Source organism: Gossypium arboreum, chromosome 8 (assembly GCF_025698485.1).
Source record: "Gossypium arboreum isolate Shixiya-1 chromosome 8, ASM2569848v2, whole genome shotgun sequence".
Lineage (NCBI taxonomy): Eukaryota > Viridiplantae > Streptophyta > Magnoliopsida > Malvales > Malvaceae > Gossypium > Gossypium arboreum.
Window position 1 is genome coordinate 105,204,778 of NC_069077.1, and position 20,129 is coordinate 105,224,906.

General features: G+C 40.0%; 1 protein-coding gene across 2 annotated transcripts; it reads left to right on the forward strand.

Annotated features, from left to right (window-relative positions):
• Window positions 1–747: 747 nt before the first annotated feature.
• Window positions 748–4,263, forward strand: LOC108464807 (CBL-interacting serine/threonine-protein kinase 21). 2 transcript variants are annotated; one of them, XM_017765079.2, is made up of 15 exons: window positions 748–1,350; window positions 1,482–1,544; window positions 1,627–1,698; window positions 1,799–1,906; window positions 2,000–2,071; window positions 2,174–2,227; window positions 2,378–2,503; window positions 2,583–2,672; window positions 2,751–2,876; window positions 2,946–3,053; window positions 3,144–3,263; window positions 3,339–3,404; window positions 3,481–3,555; window positions 3,636–3,742; window positions 3,821–4,263. In XM_017765079.2, exons 1-15 carry the CDS (start codon window positions 1,189–1,191, stop codon window positions 3,873–3,875), a joined length of 1,404 nt encoding a protein of 467 aa, XP_017620568.1. In that variant the 5' UTR covers window positions 748–1,188; the 3' UTR covers window positions 3,876–4,263. The 2 variants fall into 2 exon arrangements, with proteins under 2 accessions (XP_017620568.1, XP_052873936.1); XM_053017976.1 differs by having other exon boundaries at window positions 1,280–1,350; window positions 1,608–1,698.
• The last annotated feature ends 15,866 nt before the right edge of the window (window positions 4,264–20,129 follow it).

Genomic DNA, 20,129 nt, shown 5'->3' on the forward strand with positions numbered 1-20,129 from the left:
TTGATAATAGTGGGTACAATGCAAATAATTTATGCAGCTTCAACATCTCTTGGTCATAGGAATTTAAAAAAAAGAATAGTCTATTCCTCCGTATCTCATATGGGTTTTATAATTATAGGAATTGATTTGATAACTAATACGGGTCTCAACGGAGCTACTTTACAAATAATGTCTTATGGCTTTATCGGTGTTGCATTTTTTTTCTTGCCAGCAATGAGTTATGATAGAATGCGTCTTGTTAATGTATCTTGTTTATCTTGACGAAATGGGTGGAATAGTCTTTTCGATTCCAAAAATATTTACGATATTCAATATCTTATCCATAGATTCTCTTGCATTACAGGGCATGAGTGGTTTTGTTGATCTTGAAAATGAAATGAATAAAGAAAATATAATTTTGACAGGGGTCTTGTTCATGGCATTCAAGTCAATCCTCCAAGTTCTATTGATGCCTTCTCTTCAGAGTTCACACTGATCGAATCAAAAGAGTTGGGCTGGTCCTGAAATGTGAGAAATGTGATTGGAATTAAAAAATGGAAAAATTCATTATCAAATCTCGCACCAACTACTATATCTTGCATAAAAAGCAGTGAAGAAGAAAATGACGAATACCGAAAACAAAGAAATAATGATGAGGCAGGAAAAAAAATTCAAGTAGAAATATAAAAGATGGGGAGCACATTTAAATCATGGCAGTTCTAATCCAAGACCAAGTTGAGACTAAAGATTGAGAAAATAAAAGCACGCCAAAGAAACTCTAGTTTTGACACAACGGCTAACTTCCATTCAAATTCAAAACATGCAAACTTCAGTCTCACCAACCAGCCGTCTCATCTTCCCTTCCATGCAATCTGAAGCTCAAGCAAAGTTTTCAACCACTTCATAGGTTGAGGACAATATTATTACACTTTAAGAATTATAATAATTCTCATATCTATTAGGCTTTTTAAGAACACGCAGACATGAAAGTAGCCAATAAAACGCATGTGTTACGACCTTCCAACTTAAGCCAAATCAGATTTGTTTTTACAATAGATTTGGAGCATACAGGATACAAGGAACATCTGCAAGGAGTTTAGGAGGAACGACTGATTGTTTCTCTCGGAACAGGGGCAAGGATTGAGATTTCTTGTTTTTCTGAGGCTTACAGGAGAAGATTAGATTTGACTTTCGTTTTTGAAATATATTATGGGGCTTGCAACAACTATAGGTAAGTATCAGCTAGGTAGAACTATTGGAGAAGGTACCTTTGCCAAGGTCAAGCTGGCTGTGGATACCACCAACGGTCATCATGTTGCCATCAAGATTATCGATAAGGCCATGGTGCTGGAAAGCAATCTCAAGTATCAGGCGAGTATCCAACCCTTGCTTTGTTATATGTCTTCTTGTCCTCCTTTACCGTCTCCAACCTGACAAATATTCCAAAAGAAATATATATATATATATATATTGCAGCTAAGAAATCAATACTCAAATTTCAGGTACAAAGCGAGATCCGGACCATGAAGCTTCTACATCACCCCAATGTTGTAAGAATATATGAGGTATGTTTTTGTTTTCTGGATTGATCGACTGGTACCAATTCTTGCACCCTAATCTATCATTAGAGGTAAAACCTGGTTGCAGGTTATTGGCTCCAAGACGAAGATATACATAATAATGGAGTACATATCAGGAGGGCAACTTTCAGACAAATTGGTAAGACTTATCAGACTGCACCAGGGATCCAATAAAGTTTTGGTGTAAAGCTTTTCAATTTTCAATTTACAATTTTAATCCTTTTTCCCTTACTATACAGTCTTATGCTAAAAAATTGAGTGAACCAGAGGGAAGAAAAGTTTTCCAGCAATTAATAGATGCAGTGGACCATTGCCATGGAAAAGGAGTCTACCACAGAGATCTAAAGGTATGTCTAACATACAGTTTTTCTATCTTCACAAATGAGCAAAGAAAGGTCACTTAAACCAATTAACATTTGGAATCAATCGTTTCTATATAGCCAGAGAATTTGCTTTTGGACAGTAAGGGAAACCTTAAAGTAACTGATTTTGGACTGAGTGCTCTAAGGAAGGTAGCCACAGCCTTTCTATTTACTTAAATAAATTTTCATCAGTTCTGATTAATTCCAAACCATTATTGTGGAAATTTGGCTAAAAGTTCACATGAAGTGCAGCCTGGAGATATGCTAACTACAGCGTGTGGCTCGCCATGCTACGTAGCACCAGAGGTAAGACATATCACTTCTTGTTCATTTGTTCTAAACTGTTTAAATTAACAAGAGAACAAAAGTTCGTAGAGAATTATAGACCAACAGCTAACTGTTCTTTAACAAAGCAATCTTACCAGATTAGGCTCATGATTCATTTTTTGGTAATAGCTACTTGCAAATAAGGGCTATGATGGAGCAGCTGCTGATATTTGGTCTTGTGGTGTCATCCTTTTTGAACTGCTTGCTGGCTACTTACCATTTGATGATCGTAATCTTGTTGTTTTATACAAGAAGGTTTGCATCTGCATATAGAAGAATAACCTTCATCAGGTACAATAAGGTACCTTTCACTGATGTTTCTACTTCTGTGAAGATATCTGGAGCAGAATACACATGTCCGCCATGGTTTACAGGACCTCAGAGGAAGCTGATTGCGCGAATACTTGATCCGAATCCAAAAAGGGTATTGACTCCAAGACAATCTCTGAGATATGATTTCCAAATTAAAAACAAAACAATAATTTCTCTTTATATTATACAGAGGATAACAATTCCAGAAATCATTGAAGATGCATGGTTTCAAACAGATTATACGCCTTCGTGCGGCTATGAATACGAAGGGAAAATAGACCTGGATGATGTTAGTGTCACCTTTGATACAGTTGAGGTAAAGTCTGAAATTGGTATCAACATAAAGAGTTTCAAGCTTCATCTAAACATCTAAAATACCATACAGGAACAAAACGCAGAGATGAAGACCCACAAATTCTCAAATTTCATAAATGCATTTCAGTTGATAGCAATGTCACATGATCTGGATTTATCAGGTCTCTTTGAAGGACAGGCAAGTCTGTTAAATCAAAATCAAGATTCACATCAGACAAGCATTCTTAGTTCATTCCTACATTAAGTAAACTATTGTTTTCTTACACAGGATGGCAAAAGGCAGAGAACCACAATTGGATCCAAGCATACAGTTAATGAAACCATAAAGAAAATAGAAGCCGCTGCAATGGATGTGAGTCTGTCGGTTGAAAGGATGAATAGTTTCAAGGTACAAACTGCGGTTGTCTCCAATTCTTTTGACAAGTGACTAGTTTTTTATGTAACTCATTGTTTTTCACCTCAGATGAAAATTCATCCAAAACAGAAGATGACTAGATGTTGTAGATCATCGTATGACCTATCAGCTGAGGTAGTTAATTGTAATATGCTGTTTCTACAAGACAATACATCAACAAGTCTCATCCCTTTACCTTTCAAAATGTCAGGTAATTGTGGTTGCTCCAACAAATTGTGTTGTAGAAATATCAAAATCGGCAGGAGAATTAGCAGTTTACAAAGAGGTAGGACATTCAGTTCATTAAGTTTGATTATCTTAGCTGGGTAAAAATTATTTTCTAAGCCAACATGTGATGATAACCAGTTCTGCAAGAGTTTGTCAAGTCTGCTGATAGAGAAATCAGATGCCTCATCACAAATTCAAGGGTCCAAGACAATCACCAACAGCACTAGTATACTAATGAATGAATGGTAAACTTAACATAGATTGCCAGTGTAATATTGTGTAGATTGAAGCAGCAGGCTCACTCGTATTTTTCAATCATGCAGCTCCAAAGAAGAAAAAGACAGAACAAAAGACCAGCGAGGATATTTCTCCTCATGAAGATAGGGTTAATTAATTTAGTTTCAACTTCCATCCTTTCAGTATCCCGAGTAAATTCCCCAGGATTAATAGAGACTCGTGAACACAATCTGTCTAAACAGCAGGAACTATGAAAACTCAAAATTACTGCTCTTAGGCATCATTCTTCACCCAATACAAAGTTCAAACAACGTCATTTGCACAGCTATGTTCATGTTTTATGTGAATTTTTGTCCTTTTACTTTCTCTTCTCTTAAATTAGACACTGCACCATATGCTTCCAAGATGTATATTAGAGATTACCGTATTTTCTCAATTTTGTTTTTCATAAAAAGTGAATGAACAATGAATAAAGAAATGAATTCAGTGCAATCTGAAATTTATCTATTCTGTATTTCAAAGTTGAAAATTCTTTGTACATTGTTAACATTGTATATACAGAGAGTTTTGAATACTGCTCTTTGAACAGACTGCTAGTTGTATCAACTGCTTTAGTTGCTACCTGACTAAATACTCCCTGATACAAACTAACTTTATGAACTTTATCATGTGATCTCTATCATTCACCCATCTTCTCGACGGGTAAGACCCGAAGAAGATTTCGAAACCGGGTAAAATATGTGACGGAAAGCGGTTTGGTTAATATATCAGCCACCTGATCACAGGCGGGAACCTCACCAATCATAACAGAACCATCAACAACTTTCTCGCGGACAAAAAACAGATCCAGCTCGACGTGTTTGAACTTAGATTGTAAAACAGGATTGGCTGAGACTGCAACAGCACTAGAGCTATCACACCAAATATTAGGAGTATCATTAGACTTAACTTGTAGTTCTTGAAGCAACAAAAGTAGCCAAGTAACCTCGCTGGTGGCAGCAGCAAGACTCCTGTATTCCGCCTTAGTTGTGGATCGAGATACCACTTGTTGTTTCTTAGAGCACCAAGACACATGAGTTTGACCAAAATATACACAATACCCTGAAGTTGATCGGCGATCATCAAAATCTAACCTCCAGTTGGCGTCAGCATAAGCAACCAAGGACAACCGAGCGGACGGATGAACAATCACCCCAAAATCAAGAGTGCCACATAGATAATGCAAAATGCGTTTTAGTGCAACCATATGAACAATAGTAGGATTATGCATGAACTGACAGATCCTATTTACCGCATACGCAATATCAGGTCGGGTAAGCACAACATATTGAAGAGCACCAGCAAGGCTCCTATACTCAGTCAGATCCTTCAAACTCTCACCACCATCCTTAGACATTGTGATGAGCTAACCATCGATGTATGAACACTCTTTGCCGTGGTTATTGAACATTGATCAAGAATCACGTATGTATTTCCTCTGACATAGATGTAAACATCTAGAAGAACAAGTAACTTCTACCTCGAGGAAGTAGTGAAGATCGCCCATGTTCTTAAGCGAGAACTAATCATTTAATAACTAAACAAACCATTCTATAGTAGTGGACAGACTACCAGTAATAATAATGTCATCTAAGTACACAAGAACATAGAGAGTAGAACCAGACTGGATCCGAACAAACAATGATACATCAGACTTTGACACAACAAACCCAACAGAGACAAGAAACTGCTTCAGCTTCTCAAACCACACACGTGGAGCCCGAAAAAGACCAATAAAGCTTTCTTCAAAGGACACACAAAAGATGTACCATCTGAATCACCCTGAACATAGCCAAGAGGTTGTTGCATAAACACTTCAGTATCAAGATCACCATTCAAGAAAGCATTGTTAACATTAACTTGTCGAAGCTGGCATCCTTTGGAAACAACAATAGACAGAATAACCCGAATAGTAGAAGGTCGCACCACCGAACTGAATGTTTCCTTGAAATCACACCCAGGAACTTGAGAACAACCTTTGGCTACTAATCGAGCCTTTCATCGGGCAACAGTCCCATTGGGATTTCTCTTTATTTTGAACAGCCACTTGCACCCTATGATTTTATAGTTGGAGGGTAGTGGAACAAGCTCCCAAGTAGAGTTGTGAATAAGAGCAACATACTCAGCTTGAGCTATAGCCTACCACTCCGAAGTAGACAGTGCTTCCTCAATCGTAGACGGTTCCACAACTTCAACAGTCAAAGCTTTAGGTTTGAAGATGCCCGCCTTAGCTTGAGTCACCATTGGGTGAGTGTTAACAATAGGCACTGTGGAAGCCTGACTATCAGGAGATGAAGAGACACTAACATTTGGTGAAGATGGATGATTTGACTCATGGACTACCCCAGAACCAACCTGCGAAGTGTTAGAAGAAGACAGTATAGAACCTCCAGCCAGTTGTGACATTCCCGATGGTACAGTGGAGAAATCCACAGGTCGAGAAGAGACTTGAGGAACTAGAAGAACAACCATTGAAATAGACGTACTAGACATCGGTACAAAACCCTCAAGAGTAGCCTCAGTGGATAGAAACCTATTTTCATCAAACACAATGTGTCGAGAAATGATAACCTTACCATCTGGTAACATGCACTGATAACCCTTGTGTTGAGTACTATACCCCAAAAAAGTCAAAGGTTGACCTCCAACCTATGCTTCAAAAACGGATGTAAATAAGGGAAACAACAACAACCAAAAACCCGTAGATGATCGTAGGTGGGATCGTACCTATAGAGGGCCTAAAACGGAGATCGACCTTGTAGAATAGCAGTAGGAAGACGATTGTAACACCTCAAATCTTTAGTGATTTAATTGTGCGTTGTGTGCATGTTGGCTTACTTGCTGTGATGGATAAGGGTCCTGAGTAGTGTAAGAAGACCTGGGTTCAAACCTAGGCTTTAGTAAAAAATTTTGGATTATTCTGAATTAAACCTTTCAGTTAGATGTTGGGTTCTTGATTTTTTATGGGGAAATCAGGTCTCAAAAAGGTTGTTGGTCCAAGGGTTAGTGGCGTGTCACTGCTGGTAGAAGGGCTTGAGTTCGAATCCTGTACTTACAAGAGAGATGTTTATTTTTGTTGCTGTGTCGTGTGGGAGGTTGAGTGTTAGTAGAACTCTGGTGCTAGTAAGTGGTTGGATTGTTTGAGGGAGAGTGGTGTGTGGCCATTTGTTAGGGGGAGTTTGAAAGGAGTTTGAACTGGTTATTTGAGGGATTAGAGGAGAGATGTGGGGAGAGATTTTAAGAGAAACTAAGGGAGGTTGAGGTGTGAGATAGTAGCATGCCGAAAGTGGGAAGTCTATTGTGCAAATTCGGTCACTTTTACTCTTAGTGTCAAAACTGGTTTGTGGTGATTCTTTTTCAGTTTTTGCTAAAGAATTCTCTCTTATTTCCTTGCACTTTTTGGTAAGGGTCGAATATTGCTTGGTCATTCGGGTAATTTTTGCTTTGCTCTATAATTGTTGGTGCTCTCTTTTTTGACCATTTGGTTCCTCTGGCAATTGATTTCTTTTCCTCTCTTTGGGTCTCCCTTTCTTGACCGATTTTTCCTAACATCTCGTTCCCTCTCAACACTTGTCCCAGGCTGAATAGCTTGTCTCTTCTTCCCCTCTATTTCTCAATCATTCTCTTTACCTTTCTTTTTCTTTTGGTGCATTAGCCGTATAGTACCTGGTAAGTTTCTGTAATGTTTCTTTACCCTCGACTTTTCTCTTCTTGCCTCTCATTCACAGTGCACTTGTGTTTTTAGAACTACTCGAGGAGTGAAGGGGGCTTTTCAAAAGATTTTTGAAGTAGTCAAAACTTTGTGCTTACTACTCAACTAAAGGTAACTTAACCCTTAGATATCATGTGGCGAATTTGGTGCATGATTGGTGTTAAGGGGTTGGTCGAATGTCTTATTTTTCTATATCTGATTTTGTGCTTCCTGTAAGTCTGTTTTTGATTCAAGTCGTGTGTGAGAATAAAATCATCATTGATGGACTTCTTTGGTAATACAGCTTCTTATCGAGGAGGGTGTGGCCGACCTTTGTCAACATATTTAGTGGGCTAAATCGCACTATTCAAGCAAGGCAGGTATCGACTATTGATTTTGGGTTAAAGTAAAAGAGGGAGATTTTAACTCTGTTGACTAATGGAAAGTCTTGCATGAATGTACAGTTGGTGCCCGTGGTTTCTTGGCGCTTTTCGTAAGCAATGTGTGTAATCACCCTACTTCAATTGTGACACGAAAAATGCCGAAAAACTGGTACTATTGATGCCATACGGGCATGCACTTGCATGTGTGGTCAGATAAATGCATAAGCGCGAGCATATGATTGTAGAGGCCACTATGAGTGATCACATGGGTTTAGACCGTTTTGGGCCACATGGGGCCAAAATGGGCCATGTGGGCCCCACACGGGTAAACCACACGGATGTGTGGAGTTTCATTGGCCAGCTGTGTAGTTTACACGACCAAGGCCATTATTTGGACTTATTGGGCCACATGAGCGTGTGGGCCCACATGGGTCGTATTATGGGCTTGGGCCCATTTACACTGTTTGACTGTTAAAGTTGCATGTGTCGCCTAGGACGACTATGGGCCTACTGATGGGTCGGTAAGTACACTTTGACGCCATACTGATGAAATGATTGTTATACCTCTAGAGGTAAAATGACTGGTATACCCTTATGTTATATTTGACTGTATTCGAGCATGACATTTTGCATACGCGTATATATTATGACATGATATGTTACATGGGGGTGGGTTTGATATATTTGGAGGAAGTGTACTATACTGGCAGCTCCGCTGCATATACTATTTAGTGCCACAACTGGTGCTATTCTGGAGTGTAGGGATGGGTGGGTCGATTTTATCCCCACATGGAGTGTAGGGCTAGACGGAGTGGAGTGCAGAGGATGGATGGGTAGGACTTGCGTACTGCTTACTGTTACTGCATTGTTTATTATTACTGCAATGGGCCAAGGCCCAAACACATGACTGTTTCTGTATTGAGATAGACAAAGCCCAAGCTGATCTTGTCATTATTACTAAAAGGGGCTTAGGCCCAAACTGTGTTTGTTGTCTGATTGATTGCTTATATGGGATTACACATTGATTTTTCATAAACTCACCCATCTGTTTTAACTGTACAGGTAATCCCCAATCGTAGGCGGATCAGTGCTGCGAGGGACTCAAGGATGGCCACACAACCGCTCTTGCTTCCATATTTGTTTTTAATTTATAAGTAGTTTTATTTGGTTATTTTTATGTAATAAGGTCATTTTAAGTTTTTTATTTTTATTTATGAATTTAATTAATTAACTTAAATATGTTAGCAATAAGACACAGATTTTCAAAAAGGTAAATGGTTTTCAACTACCATACTACGTAACTTGTTTTAAAAGCTTCTGCAATAAACAATGTTTTAAAATCTAATGACGATTTAGTATGAAGCATGTTTTGTTGGACAAACCTATAATTTAATAAATGAATAAGATTAGTTAGCTTTTCATAAAGATCACAAACGAGGTTTTAACACAAATGAACTTTTCTAATAGAACTACGTTTATCAAAACTCACTCTGATGTGACATCACAAATTCGACCATAATGTCTAGGCTGGGTTTGGGGTGTTACATTGGTCAAATTGCAAAACTCGGCTATGGATTTGGGTTTTTCTAAAAACGTAAATATCAAGAGAATTATTTCAAATGATAGAAAAATATTTTGAGGTGTTGTTTCCGCACATGTGGTCTACCGAGTCTCTGGTACAGATTCTTTAAGTTCTCTAAAACTATTGTTTGACTTAATTGAAACATTGAGATTACCATAGATAATAGACTGTACTGAAACCTTAGGGTAACTTAAAAGTATAGTATGACAACGATCTGCGAAAACAAAACAACTCTAAATTATTGATGCTATTATTCTTAAAACATCCGTTAATAAACACTAGAACTATAAAACTGATGCATAAAACTGTTAATACAGATAAAACACAAATCGATAATGAGCATCAGAGCTGCTCGTGGAAGGGGTACGAGAGGCCGCGGTAGAGGTCGTAGAGGTGCTCGGGCTGGGTCTTCGGCATCGGGCCATATGCCCAACGTTGAGGCAAGAGAGGCACCGGCTTCACCTGTGACTGAAATTAGGCTACACGATCAGGTAACTGGGGACGATGCATTGTCCTAAGCTATACTGTGAATTTTAGAAAGGGTCGCTGGGCCCAATACTGGTACGATGGGCCGTGGGTCAGTAACGAAATGACTCAGGTCTAATGGGGTTGAGATGTTTAGGGGTATCGCTGGAGTTGCCTCTAATGTGGCTGAATATTGGATAAAGGCCACAACGAGGATCATGGATGACCTCAACTGCACCCTAGAGCAGAAACTAAAAGGTGTAGTGTCGTTGTTGAGAGATGAAGCCTATCAGTGGTAGCTTACTGTGAAAGAGGGTATTCAACTTGATCGATTGACTTAGGAGTTTTTCAAGAACGCATTCCAAGGGAAATATATGGGCACTAGCTATGTGGATGCCCGCAGGAGGGAGTTTCTGAATCTGACCCAGAGGGATAAGTCTGTGGTTGAATATGAGGCGAAATTTTTGTGATTGAGCGGCTATGCGTGAAGCATGGTGGCAACTGAGTATGAGCACTGTGTGTATTTTGTGTACGGTCTCAGAGATGATCTACGAGCTTTGATAGCTCTTCAGAGAGAGCGAGATTTTGTTGTGTTAGTGGAAAAGACGAAGATCACCGAGGATGTAAAACACGCTGAGTGCCAGAATCATGAGCTGGACAGGGGAAAGAACAAGAGGGTTTGGGAGTCCTCAAGTTTAGCTTTGAGGCCTAAGAAAAAGGCTGGAGTTTATGGGTCAGTCAGAGTTGGGCCCTCTGTTGCTACTTTGGGGTTGCAGCCTTATACTGTTTGTGGGAAACTCCATTAGGGTGAGTGTTGGGTTCGGATAGGGGCATGTTTGAGGTGCGGGTCTATGGAGCACCGAATCAGGGATTGTCCACAAAGGCCAGATCAGATGCAAGCTACTTGTAGGGGTACTATTCAGCTGGAGAGAGGTTTTCAACAGCCACTGAAAGGCCATGGTCAAGCCAGGAGTGGAAATGGTATAGGCCGTGGTTGTAGAGCACCAAGCAGAGGTGCGATTCTTACTGAGGCGAGGCAGCCAACACTAGTTTATGCTGCACATCGTCGAGAAGATGAAGACGCCCCAGATGTTATTACAGGTACGTTCTTTATTCATAATGTACCTTATAATACATTGATTGATATTGGATCTACGCACTCTTATATAGCATGTATGATGTCTAAGACTTTGAGTATAATGGTTGAAAACACTATGAGTGAGATTACCGTGTTGAGTCCATTAGGGCAGTCACTGATAGTGAATAAATTGTTTAAGGAGGTACCTTTGAAGGTTCAAGGAAGGATTTTTTTGGTAGATTTAATGGAACTCCCTTTTAGAGAATTTGACTTGATACTGGGTATGGATTGGCTGGTTAAGCATCAGGCGAATTTGGATTATGCTGCTAAGAGTGTAGTACTAAAAACTGTAGAGGGTGACGAGGTAGTGGTGATTAGAGAACGTCAGAACTATCTCTCAAATGTGATTTCTACACTTAGAGATGAGAAGTTGGTTCGTAAGTGTTGTGATACGTATCTAGCCTACGTCAGTGCTACTGGTTCTGGGGTTTCGACTGTTAGAAATATCAGAACAGTTAAGGATTTTTTGGATGTATTTCTCAATGAGTTACTGGGGTTACCTCCTAATCGTGAAGTTGAGTTCGGGACAGAACTTTTTCCTGTTATAGCTCCAGTGTCTATCGCCCTTTATAGAATGACATCGAAGGAGCTTGTGGAGCTTAAGGCTCAGATTCAAGAGTTACTGGATCGTGGGTTCATCTGACCTAGTGTCTCCGTGGGGAGCACCGATTTTGTTTGTGAAGAAGAAGAATGGAACTATGCGTATGTGCATCGACTATCGGTAACTGAACAAATTGACTATCAAGAATAAGTATCCCTTACCGAGGATAGACAATCTATTTGATAAGTTTCAAGGAGCTTCAATTTTCTCTAAGATTGATCTCCAATCGAGGTACCATCAACTGAGCTTCAAGGAAACGGATGTTTATAAGACAGCCTTTAGGACTAGTTATGGTCATTACGAGTTTCTAGTGATGCTTTTTGGACTGATGAATGGACCAGCAACTTTTATGGATCTGATAAACCGAGTGTTCCAGCCCTATCTGGATCGGTTCGTAGTGGTGTTTATAGATGACATTCTAGTGTATTCGAGAAATGAGGAGGATCACGATGTACAGGTCCGAGTTGTTCTGCAAATTTTGAGGGAAAAATAGTTATATGCTAAATTTAGTAAGTGTGAATCCTGGCTATGAAAGGTAACTTTTCTGGGTCATGTGGTGTCTGCAGAGGGGATTAGGTGAAGCGGTTCTAGATTGGAAGCAACCTAAATCAGTATCTAAGATTCGAAGTTTTATGGGTTTGGCAGAGTATTATAGACGGTTCGTTGAGGGGTTTTCATTGATTGCTGCACCTCTAACTAAGTTGTTATGTAAAGAAGTATCATTTAACTGGAATGATAAGCAACAAGAAAGTTTTGAGAAACTTAAGAAAGTTCTGACTGAAGCTCCTATCTTGATACAGCCGAAATCTAGGAAGGAATTCACTGTCTATAATGATGCATCACATGTTGGTTTAGGATTTGTCCTGATGTAAGAGGGTAAGGTAGTGGCATATGCGTCTCGTTAACTTAAGATACATGAAGCGAACTACTCGACACATGATTTGGAGTTGGCTGCAATGGTATTTGCACTGAAGATTTGGAGGCATTACCTGTACGATGAGAAGTGTATCATTTACACGGATCACAAGAGGCTCAAGTATCTCTTCACTCAAAAGGAGCTAAACCTTAGGCAGCGTAGGTGGATTGAGCTGCTTAAGGACTGTTCGATTGAATACCATCTCTGTAAGGCTAATGTGGTAGCCGATGCTTTGAGCCGTAGGGCTGTTACTGATTTGAGGGCGATGTTTGCTCATCTTAATTTATTCGACGATGGTAGTTTACTGGCTGAACTTCAAGTTAAACTGAGGTGGATTGAACAGATTAAGGGTAACCAATTGGAGGATGAGTCGTTGACCTCTCGTTTCTGACAGTTAGAGAGTGGAGAAACTTCAGATTTTGGACTGAATAGTGAAGGGGTACTTTGTTTCCGTAGGAGAATTTGTGTACCGAAAGATACTAATTTGAGGCAGTCTATACTGTAAGAGGTGTATAGTAGCCCTTACGCTATGCATCCTAGTGGGAATAAGATGTACCAAGACCTTCGGGAATTATCTTGGTAGCCAGATCTTAAGCGTGAAGTTATCAATTTTGTGAGTAAATGCCTGACTTGCTAGTAGGTTAAGGCGGAACATCAGTTGCCTTCGGGGTTGCTTCAGCCAGCTAAGATTCCACTTTGGAAGTGAGGGAAAGTAACTATGGACTTTGTTAGTGGGCTACCCCTAATGCCTTCCAAGAAGGGTTCAGTATGGGTCATTGTGGATCGATTGACCAAGTCTACCCATTTTATACCTATTCGCACCGATTACTCATTGTAGAAACTGGCTAAGCTGTATGTGTCTAAAATTGTGAGACCGATTTCCATCATATCCGATAGAGATCCTCGCTTTACATCTCGATTTTGGAAGAAGTTACATGAAGCATTGGGTACAAGGTTAGACTTCAGTATTGTGTTCCATCCTCAGACAGACGGTCAGTTAGAGAGGGTGATTCAGATATTGGAGGATATGTTAAGGAGTTGTGTGATTGACTACCGGGGTAGTTGGGAGGATTATTTGTCATTGGCAGAGTTTGCATACAATAATAACTACTAGTCTAGCATACAGATGGCACCTTACATATATGGTCGTAAGTGTCGTACCCGTACGTGTTGGACTGAGTTAAGCGAGCAGTGTGTTCTAGGTCTTGAATTAATTTCTGATATAGAAGATAAAGTTAGATTGATTCGGGATCAATTAAAGGCAGCATCTGACAGGCAGAAATCGTACCCGGATCTTAAGCATAAAGAGATTGAGTATTCTGTGGGGGACTTGGTGTTTCATAAGGTCTTTCCATGAAAGAAGGTACGGAGGTTTAGTCGGAAGGGCAAGCTAAGCCCTAGGTTTATTGGGCCTTACCATGTATTGGAACACGTGGGACCAGTTGCCTACCAACTTGAGTTACCTCCAGATTTGGACCAGATTCTTGATGTGTTCCACGTCTCTATGTTGAGGCGATATCACTCTGATCTTACACATATCACCTCGACTGAGAAGACTGAGGTTAGACCAGATCTGACCTTTGAGGAAGAGTCGATTCAAATTTAGACCGCGATGTGAAAGTTCTGAGAAGGAACTCTGTTCTACTGGTTAAGGTGCTTTGGTGTAATCACAGTTCTGAAGAAGCCACGTGGGAACCTGAGGAGGCGATGTGGCAATAGTACCATTATCTGTTTTGATTAGGTAAATTTCGAGGCCAAATTTTTCTTCTAAGGGGGGTAGAGTTGTAACGCCCCAAATCTTTAGTGATTTAAGTGTTGTGTGCATGCTGGCTTACTTGCTGTGATGGACAAAGGTCCTGAGTAGTGTGAGAAGACCTGGGTTCAAACCTAGGCTTTAGCAAAAATTCTTGGTTTCTTCTGAACTAAACCTTTACGGCTAGATGTTGGGTTCTTGATTTTTTATGAGGAAATCAAGTCTCAAAAAGGTTGTTGGTCTAAGGGTTAGTAACGTGTCACTGCTGGTAGAAGGGCTTGAGTTTGACTCCTGTTGCTCACAAGAGGGATGTTTATTTTTGTTGCTCTACCGTGTGGGAGGTTGAGTGGTAGTAGAACTCTAGTGCTAGTAAGCGGTTGGAGTGTTTAAGGGAAAGTGGAGTGTGGCCATTTGTTAGGGGAAGTATCAAAGGAGTTTGAACTGGTCATTTGAGGGATTAGATAAATGATGTGGGGAAAGATTTTAGGATAGAATAAGGGAGGTTAAGGTTTGAGGTAGTAGCATGTCGAAAGTGGGAAGTCTATTGTGCAAATTCAGTCACTTTTGCTCTTAGTGCCGAAACTGGTTTCTGGTATTCTTTTCAGTTTTTGCCAAAGAATTCTCTTTTGCTTCCTTGCACTTTCTGGTAGGGGCCGAATATTGCTTGGTCAGTCATGTAATTTTTGCTTTGCTCAACAATTGTTGGTGCTCTCTTTTTCTACCATTTGGTTCCTTTGGAGATTGACTTCTTTTCCTCTCTTTGGGTCTCCCTTTCTTGACCTATTTTTTGTAACATCTCTTTCCCTCTCAAAACTTTTCCCAAGCCTAATATCTTGTCTCTTCTTCCCCTCTATTTCTCAATCATTCTCTTTACCTTTCTTTTTCTTTTGGTACGTTAGCCGTATAGTACCTGGTAAGTTTCTGTTATGTTTCTTCACCCTTAGCTTTTCTTTTTTTTCTTCTCATTCACGGTGCGCTTGTATTTTTAGAACTATTCGAGGAGTGAAGGGGTTTTTCAAAAGATTGCGAAAGCATTCAAAACTTTGTGCTTACCACTCGACTAAAGGTAACTTAACCCTTAGATATCATGTGGCAAATTTGGTGCATGATTGGTGTTAAGGGGTTGGTCAAAAGTCTTATTTTCTTATATCTGATTTTGTACTTCCTATAAGTCTGGATTTGATTCAAGCCGTGTGTGAGAATAAATCATCATTAATGGACTTCTTTGGTAATATAGCTTCTTGTCAAGGGGGGTGTGGCCGACCTTTGTCTACGGATTTAATGGGCTAAATCGCACTATTCAAGCAAGGCAGGTATCAACTATTGATTTTGGGTTAGAGTTAAAGAGAGGAAGTTTAACTCTGTTGACTAATGGAAAGTTTTGTATGAATGTAGGGTTGGTGTTCGTGGTCTCTTGGTACTTTTCACAAGCAAGGTGTGCAATCACCCGACTTCAATTGTGACACTGTAAAAGCTGAAAAACCGGTACTATCGATGCCATATGGGCATGCGCTCGCACGTGTGGTCAGATAAATGCATAAGCATGAGCATATGATTATAGAGGCCACCATGAGCGATTATATGAGTTTAGGCCGTTTTGGGCCACATGAGGTCGAAATGGGCCGTGAGGGCCCTACGAGTTCGTGGGCCCCACACAGGTAAACCACATGGGTGTGTGGAGTTTCGTGGGTCGGCTGTGTAGTTTACACGACCAAGGCCATTATTTGGACTTACTGGGCCACATGAGCATATGGGCTCACATGGGCCGTATTATGGGCTTGGGCCCATTTCCACTGTTTGACTGTTAAGGATACATGGGTCGCCTAGGACGACTGTGGGCCTATTGATGGGTCGGTAAGTACACTTAGACCCCATACTGATGAAATGACTGTTATACCCCTAGAGGTAAAATGATTGATATACCTCTATGCTATATTTGGCTGTATTCGTGCATGACATTTTGCATACACGTATATATTATGACATGACATGTTACATGGGGGTGGGTTTGGTATATTTGGAAGAAGTGTACTATAGTGGCAGCTCCGCTACATATACTGTTTAGTGCTGCAACCGGTGCTATATTCTGGAGTGTAGGGATTGGTGGATCGATTTTATCCCTACATGGAGTGTAGGGTTGGACGAAGTGGAGTGTAGAGGATGGATGGGTAGGACTTGCATACTGCTTACTGTTACTAACTGATTAATGTTACTGCACTATTTACTATTACTGCAATAAGCCAAGGCCCAAACACATGACTGTTTCCGTATTGAGATGGGCTAGAGCCCAAACTGATGTTGTCACTATTACTAAAAGGGGCTTAGGCCCAGACTGTGTTTTTTGTCTAATTGATTGCTCATATGAGATTACACATTGAGTTTTTATAAACTCACCCATCTATTTTAACTGTACAGGTAATCCCCAGTCGTAGGTGGATCGGTGCTGCGAGGGACTCAAGGGTGGCCACACAATCGCTCTTGCTTCCATATTTGTTTCTAATTTATAAGTAGTTTTATTTGGGTATTTTTATGTAATAAGGCCGTTTTAAGTTTTTCTTTTTCTTTGGGAATTTAATTAATTTAACTTAAATCTGTTAGCAGTAGGACTTAGATTTTCAAAAAGGTAAATAGTTTTCAACTACCATACTACGTAACTTGTTTTAAAAGCTTTCTCAATGAACAATGGTTTAAAATGTAATAACAATTTAGTATGAAGCATGTTTTGTTAGAAAAACCTGTAATTTAATAAATGAATAAGATAAGTTAACTTCTCATAAAGATCACAAACAAGGTTTTAACACAAACGGACTTTTTTAATAGAACTACGGTTTTCAAAACTCACTCCGATGTGACATCACAGATTCGGCCATAACGTCTAGGCCGGGTTTAGGGTGTTACAATGATTAATGAGATGAACCACACAACAAAAGGCATACCCTAAGTACTCCATGGATAGACTTGCTTAAGTCAGCAACGTGATGCCCATTTCAACAATGTGTCGATGTTTGCGTTTAGCCATTCTATTTTGTTCGGAGGTGTAAGGACAGGTTAATCGATGAATAATCCCCTGCGATGTTAGAATTGATGTGAAAACACAATACTCTCCAACCCAATCAGTTTGGAGTTGTTTAATAGATTTTCCACACTACGTTTTGATTAGTTGTTGAAAGTGAGTGAAGTATTCCAAAGTATGAGATTTTTTACACAGAAGATAAACCCAAGTAAACCGAGTACACTTATCAACAGAAGATATATAATACCACTTATTATCACATGCAACAGATGCGGGTCCCCAAAGATCAGACACAATCAAGTCAAAAGGATTATACTCAGTGGTTGAAATAGGAAATGACAATTTATGTGACTTCCCTTTTTGACACGCAGTACATATACTATCAAGACAGTATTTATTTTAAACAATACTACGTTTCTCCAAAATAGACTTAACTATAGAAATAGACGGGTGACCAAGTCATTTATGCCACAAAGAAAAAACAACACAATCCGCAGGCTTATTCTGAATCCCAGTATGAGTAGCAAATAGAACTTCAGCAAACCAAGCAGACACACCACTGGCACAGGGAAATAGTATAAACTGTCACGAATGTGGCCCTTCAACAAAGTCTCCTGGGTCACGAAGTCCTTAATAACACAATATGTTGGATGAAATTCAAAAAATACATCATTATCATTAGCAAACTGAGATACCGACAAAATATTCTTCTGATGCTTGGCACACACAAAACATTAGATAAACGAAGCAACTTAGACTAAGTAGGTAAAACACCATTACCAATTTACGAAATAAAAGCAGATGTCCCATCACTTATTAAGAGAGAAGACTACTTGAATACGGTGTGACATCACGAAGCGCAAACGTGTCACGACATACATGGTTACTAGCACCATAATTAGGGTACCATGATGTGGTGCCAATAGGCATGGGAATACAAGAGTCAGTATCACCAGCATTAGACCCAAACTGAGCGGTATTAACATGGGATCTAGATGAGTTAGAGTAATCAAAGGCATCTAAATCACCCACTTGAAAGAGCCCAATACACAAATTGAACCCAGAATATACACGGGCTCATGGTTTTGTGAGCCAAGGAACCAAAACACCACCCATTGGACCATGATTTGGCCCTATACCGTATGAGGGATCGACTTGCACATGATTAGAAGATGACCCAATTTGCACATGATTAGAAGATGGTCCATTTGAAGCATTCGGCCTAATAGAATGCCTAAAACCATGCGGCCCACCACTAGGCCTGGACACATTCATCAAAAGACACCCACGTGGACCGTAATGAATATTCGACCAACTATAGTGACTATCCATCCCACAATTTGGACCATGATAATTTTGATTTTTACCAATGTGAGGTTGATAACTAAACCGAGGATATTTTAGTCGAGGCACCCACTCGTCACTCACTCTTTCTCCATGTGGCGCAACACCATATGACGATGGTTGAGCAGATACATAACCATGAGAAGCGGGCAAATTATCTTGAGGCAGCGACGATGACAGATCAGAGTCGCGGTGGTAGTGGTAGTAGCACCGCTATGCCAGATGATCGAAGTGGTTAAAAATCTGACATTGAAGCCAAGGTCGTAAGGTTCGCCCGTGCCCATGAAACGACGATCGGTCGCCACAGACAGACCCTTCCATCACTTGCACAAATGCACCCTCAATGAAATTAGCATGAAGAGGAACCTCCTAGAGCGCACGGGCCTGACGAGTTTCGCACATGACGAGTGCAGCAACTAGATATTGGAAAGACAGGGTCAGTCAAGAATGAGATGGAGAAAATAATAGGCTCGAACTCCGACAGAAGATCGGCAAGCATAATCTTCGTTTTCTCCTCTTCTGAGAACCGAGTACCAGAGGTCTCCAAAAGAGCACACAAATTCTTAATCCGAGCTATATAAGTTTTTATAGGAAGGTCACATTTCCTTAACTGGTATAACTCATGACAGATGCGTGATTGTTTGGCACCAGTGCCAGCCGCAAAGAGATCCGTTGTCAATCAAGGTAAAAAACTGAATGAATAATGAATAAAGAAATGAATTAAGTGCAATCTAAAATTTATCTATTCTGTATTTCAAAGTTGAAAATTCTTTGTACATTGCTAACATTGTATATATAGAGAGTTTTGAATAACTGCTCTTTGAACAGACTGCTAGTTGTATCAACTGCTTTAGTTGTTAACTAACTAACCACTCCAACATATACAAACTAACTCTGTGAACTTTATCATATGATCTCTATCATTCACTCATCCTCTCGACGGGTAAGACCCAAAGAAGATTTTAAAACCAGGTAAAATATGTCATGGAAAGCGGTTTGGTTAAAATATTAGCCACCTGATCACAGGGGAGAACCTCACCAATCATAACAGAACCATCAACAACTTTCTCGCAGACAAAAATAGATCCAGCTCGACGTGCTTGAACTTAGAGTGTAAAATAGGATTGGCTGCAACAGCAACAGCACCAGAGCTATCACACCGAATATTAGGAGTATCATTAGACTTAACTTGTAGTTCTTGAAGCAATGAAAGTAGCCAAGTGACCTCGGTGATGGCCGCAACAAGACTCTTGTATTCTGCCTTAGTCGTGGATCAAGATACCACTAGCTGTTTCTTAGAGCACCATGACATGGGAGTTTGACCAAAATATACACAATACCCCAAAGCTGATTGGCGATCGTCAAAATCTAAACCCTAATTGGCATCAGCATAAGCAAACAGAAGGACAATTACCCTAAAATCAAGAGTGCTACATAGATAACTAAAAATGCGTTTTAGTGTAACCATAT